The sequence below is a fragment of the Alligator sinensis genome, unplaced genomic scaffold, assembly GCF_000455745.1.
Source record: "Alligator sinensis unplaced genomic scaffold, ASM45574v1 scaffold832_3, whole genome shotgun sequence".
NCBI classification, from domain to species: domain Eukaryota; kingdom Metazoa; phylum Chordata; order Crocodylia; family Alligatoridae; genus Alligator; species Alligator sinensis.
In genome coordinates, this window is record NW_005843336.1 from 151,535 (window position 1) to 157,149 (window position 5,615).

Genomic DNA, 5,615 nt, shown 5'->3' on the forward strand with positions numbered 1-5,615 from the left:
GGGCGGGCGGGCGGGCGGGCGGGATGGGGTCCCCGGGCGCGGAGGGCGCGGGAAAGAGCCTGCAGTACCGCGTGGACCACCTGCTGAGCGCCGTGGAGCACGAGCTGCAGGCGGGCAGCGAGAAGGGCGACCCCACCGAGCGGGAGCTGCGCGTCACGCTGGAGGAGGCTGAGCTGTGGCTGCGCTTCAAGGAGCTCACCAACGAGATGATCGTCACCAAGAATGGAGGGGAGGGCCGGCGCGGGCCCCCCGGCCCGGGGGCTGCACACGGGGGAGGGGAGTGCACACCTGCTGGGGTGGGATGTGCACACGTAGGCGGGGTGCACATGTGGGGAGAGTGTGCACACGCAGAGGGTTGGGATGCACATGCGGGAAGATGGGCATGCAGGGGGATGTGTACACGCAGCAGGGGTGCGCACACGTTAGGGGGCGTGCATATGCAGGGGGGTGGGGTGTACACACGAGGGGTGCATATGCGGAGGGGGTGTCCACACGCAGGGGTGGTTTGGACACGCAGCAGAGGGTGTATGTACACGTGTTGGGGGTGGGTGTGCACACAGGAGGGGTGTGTACACACAGGGGTGTGCATACATGGCAGTGTGAACTCAGAGGCAGCAGGGTGTAGACATGGGGGTGTGTACATGCTGGGGTGTGTGCATATGCGGGGGGGGGTGCACATGCAGGGTAGGGGTGGGTACATGCGGGGCCAGTGGCCAGCGTGCCTGTCTCCCCGCGTGTGACCTGCGCAGGCGGATGTTCCCGGTGCTGAAGGTGAGCGTGGCTGGCCTGGACCCGCATGCCATGTACTCCTTTCTGCTGGACTTTGCGGCGGCCGATGGGCACCGCTGGAAGTACGTGAACGGTGAGTGGGTGCCAGGCGGCAAGCCCGAGCCGCAGGCGCCCAGCTGCGTCTACATCCACCCTGATTCACCCAACTTTGGCGCGCACTGGATGAAGGCGCCTGTCTCCTTCAGCAAGGTCAAGCTCACCAACAAACTCAACGGCGGTGGGCAGGTGAGCCCCCTTCTTGCCCCCCATGGCTCTGTGCAGGCGCTGGCAGGAAGGGGAAGGCAGGGCGGGAGCTTCCCTCTCCCCTTTCAGCAGCCTCCTGCTGGCTGGCCTCTGTGTCACCAGGAAGGAGGCTCTGGCTGGGGACCCCCAGGGACTTGCACAGCTCTGAGCAGTCTTCCCCGGCAGCATTTGCTGACTCCTTGGCCTGGTTGGGGGCCAGGGGCGCTGGCAGGCTGCATTGCTTTTGGCCTGTGAGCTTGTTCCCTGCCCCCTTCTCTGTTGTTCTGTCACAGGGAACTAGGTGTTACTGTCTCAGTGGGCCCCCTCTTTCAGGGAGGCTCATGGCTGCACTGGGTAGGTGCTGCCTGCCAGCCCTAGAAAAGCAACAGGCTTGCTGGACTGAATCAAGCCCCCACCCTGCAGCCACCTCTGCCAGCCCAGCCTCTCGTTCCCACGTGGGCCCCTTGGCTACCACCTCCATCCAACTCAGGGCACCTTGGGTCTGTTCTCTGTTGCAGCCTCTGACAACACAGAGAAGCTTCAGTCTCTCTTGGTTTAGTTAGTCCATAAGGGGCCTCTTTGCTCTCCTGGCTGCTGCCTCCTGGAAGCTGTCTGCGCTGCCGAACAGCCTGGCACATCCTGCTTGGTTGGACAGCTGACTTGCTTAACTTCAACTTCTTGGAGAAGGCAGCATAGATTTGTACCATGTAGGCTAGCCAGAAAGTTGAGAGAGCCACTTCTGCTCAGGAAAGCTTGTGCTAGGATCTAGCACAAACCAGAACTATCTAGCTCTAGATCTATCTATAGATAGAGCTAAATGCATTTAGCTCTAGATCTAGTTATATCTATAGATCTAGACATATCTATAGATATGTGTATATATAAGCTCGTGCTATATAGATATATCTATATCTCTATAGAGATATAGATACATAGATATATCTTGTGATATATTTTGTGTGTGTGTGTGTGTGTGTGTGTGTGTAAGTTGTTTTTTTTTCTCTCTCTCCCTATATACAAACGTGTGTGTGTGTGTGTGTGTGAGCTCCTAACACAGAACCCACACATTCACCTTGGGACATGGGACATGCCTATATCTATAAACTAGGGGTGCTGAACTATATATAGATAGAATATAGGGATATATAAACCACACACATGTATACATACTATATGTGTGTGTGTGTGTGTGTGCATCTGTATATGTGTATGTATGTTGGTGTGTGTATATATACACATATAAGCAAAGATGTATATGTGTGCATATCCTCACTTACGTTAATCTTCCCACAGTTAGGGATGCTGTGTTATGTCCTAAGGTGACTGAGGGTTCTGTGTTAAGAGCATATAGATATGGATATATATCATGCAAATTACCCTGCCTTCTTCTTGACTTCAGCCTAACACATTGAAATGTCTTCTGTCAGACTTCACATTTAGAATTTACTGATATCTGACTTTTTTCCTCCATTACTGAAAAAAAAGGTTAATGACTGAAATCAGAAAGTGTCTGTAATTGCAGGAATTGGCATCCCATGGTGCCAGTGCTTATCTGTGCTGCTGTAAGTTGTGAGAGGCAAGGATTTCTTAGGGTGGTTTTTTTTTTTATTGGACCAACTGTGTAGCAGGGATAAAGTTAGATAGTTAACTTTTGAATCCAAGACATTCTTTCTCGGGTCTCATTAAAAGATAAAGTCCAATAAAACACATCACCCTAAGAAATCCTTGTTTCTCACAGTATACGGCACCCGAGGAAGAATGTCTTACTTTATCCCAACTACATAGTTGGTTCAATTAAAGTTATCACCGTAAGAAATCCTTGACTCATATAATTTCTGGACTATCAAGGCTACAACATCACTCTTACACTGATGTCATATATTCACAGATCATGTTGAACTCCTTGCATAAGTATGAGCCTAGGATTCATATAGTGAGAGTTGGTGGCCCTCAGCGAATGATCACCAGTCACTCTTTCCCAGAGACCCAGTTTATAGCTGTGACGGCTTATCAGAATGAAGAGGTATGTATAGAGGGGGAAAGAAACCTCCGAGTGCTCTAGATTCTTGGAAGGAGCAAAGTGCAAGTTCCTGGAATAAAATATTTGTCATCTTACATTTTTCTGTTCTGTGTGTGTTTATTTTAAGGTGAATGTGAAGCACATTTATTTGGACTTAGATAACTATAAAGCCATATTGAAATACAGTAACAGTCATTCCCTAAAGATGATTGTCTCATACAGGCTCTAATTTTATTGTAAAAGTAAAGATCCTTTGGAACATACTGAATCTGCCTTTAAATGTAAGAATAAACTCTCCATTTTAAAGTACACAAAATCACCAGAAATGGTATTTTCAAAACTGGACCTTAGTTTCAAATAACTAAAATGTAGAAATGTAAGAATAATTAACATCCAAGTTACTGAGCCCTTCCTACTTTCGATTTATTATTGTTCAAAACCTGAAAATATTTAGTGTGCCCCCTTATGTGTTTTCCTTAATAAGCTGAGGTAACTTAGATAGAAAATGGTTATGGATGTCTCTAACATTTTTGTAGAATAATTTAAAGCCTACTGTTAACATTAGAGATGATTGGATGAGTTCTATGTATATCCACAGTATAGCCTTAATCATTTGCCCTGAAATCAATGGTAAAGCATCCTGATTTCAGAAAAACAGGATTGGGTCCTTTAATTCTGTGTGATATTGAATGGTAATGTGCAAATGAAGCATTTTGTTGTTTTTGGTTTTTAGATCACAGCTTTAAAAATTAAATATAATCCATTTGCAAAGGCTTTCCTTGATGCTAAAGAAAGGTAAGAATTCCTGAATAAACCCAATTGTACAGCTTGCAGAAAAAAAATCTGAGTCCTTTCAGGTCATTTTCTTTGACTAATAAAACGGGTTTGCTTTCACAGGAGTGATCACAAGGACACGATGGATGAAGTGGGAGACAATCAGCAGTCTGGGTATTCACAATGTATGTTTGATTTCCTTTGTGTTAAATATCCAAGTTTCAAATGTTTGTTATCTTTCATCTTATCTTTACACGTTCCCCTTCTGTTCCAGTTTGGTACTATATTGTATTTCAGTAAAATTCAGACACAAGTACTTGTTGGAAGACACACATTAACACATTCCATGGGTTCGGTATGATATAATTGCCATTGATTCTCACAGTTATTGTTTTGTACTAGTTATGCATGTTCCAGCTTCTATGCTATGTATTGTATTTACATGCATTAATACTTTTAAAAATTTTAAAGTGAAGCATTACATTAATTTTCTATAAGGCAATGGGTCTTGGATATAAGGAAACCTGTTGACACAGAAATTAATGGAAAGGCTGTTTAATTTCATATGACAGCAGAAAGGTTTTGAAAATAAATTATCAGTTTCGTTTTTAGTATATTAATTGAAAGCCACAGTTAAAATAGATTTTTGTTTTTAGATGGGTAAAATGTCATTATTTTAAAAGTTTTTAAATTGAAATATTTTAGGGAAAATTGTCAAGAAAAACTTTTAAGGCCAGGACTTGAATAAGAGAACTATTACAAGTTGTAACGTAACTAGGTTTTATTTGTATTTCAAATAAACTATTTTCTTTTACACATGCTCCCCAGCAGTGTTGGAAACAACTGTATACTCTGAGAACCAAAAAAAAGAGAAAGTAGAAACAGATGATTAAACTAGCTAGTAAAGTTTAATTTTCCAAAATTAATTCAATGCAAAATGCACATGCACAGCCTAAGTGGTGTAAGATTTTATGCAAGAGGCAAAGATGTCTTAGGGTGATACCTTGTATTGGACCAGCTATGTAGGTTGGGACAAGCTTTTGAATGCAAGATGGTCTTCATTAGGTCTCTAACAAAGTCCTTGCCTCACCATTTCTAGTCAATCATGGTTATATCACTCTTATACTACTGGAAGATTTTATAAAATTTTCAATCTTGATTTCATTAGTATCATAAGTATGACAAACAAAATCTGTTTTTAATTGTGTTGTTTTGACAGGATCCTTCTAAAGATGCAGGGAGAAGGAGACTTTAATAACATTATTTAATAGAGTTCTGCAGGAACCAGATTTTATTGACCTTTCTAAAATCTTTTTACCCCCAATTTTTCTTTCAAATGGAATGTCTGACAGCTAACTTGTTTCTGTGACCTTTTTTTTTTTCTCACAAACCTGCACTACTGACCAGCTCTGTTATTTCATTCTAGACTGTTAGTTTGCAAAGTACTCAACATTTCCCAGTCATCCCATGTTATCATGTACCTGTGTTCTGAAAAGATTCTCTTTCACAGTAGGTGGTTGGCTTATTCCTGGAACTGGGACATTGTGCCCCCCTACCAACCCTCACCCTCAGTTTGGATCGCCTTTATCACTCTCTCCTGCTCACAGTTGTGAAAGGTACTCATCGCTGAGGAATCACCGTTCTGCCCCTTACCCCAATCCATATGCCCATAGGAACAACTCTCCAAGTAAGTCTTTATTACACTGCAACTATTTAATGATTGGAAAGAATTTAAATCCAGAGTGCTCCTAAAACTAGAATTTAGCTTGCTTTGTGCTGAGGTTTTGTGACACCACTAAAAGGAAAGAGT

General features: G+C 43.8%; 1 protein-coding gene across 1 annotated transcript in view; it reads left to right on the top strand.

Moving 5' to 3' along the window:
- Window positions 1-23: 23 nt before the first annotated feature.
- The window catches only part of TBXT (T-box transcription factor T), a 9,395-nt gene continuing 3,803 nt past the window's right edge, over window positions 24-5,615 (top strand). Inside the window, exons 1-6 of the mRNA XM_025194894.1 lie at window positions 24-226; window positions 747-1,014; window positions 2,900-3,034; window positions 3,765-3,826; window positions 3,929-3,990; window positions 5,316-5,492. Coding sequence (XP_025050679.1) covers window positions 24-226; window positions 747-1,014; window positions 2,900-3,034; window positions 3,765-3,826; window positions 3,929-3,990; window positions 5,316-5,492 — 907 coding nt within the window. The remainder of the gene's footprint in view (window positions 227-746; window positions 1,015-2,899; window positions 3,035-3,764; window positions 3,827-3,928; window positions 3,991-5,315; window positions 5,493-5,615) is intronic.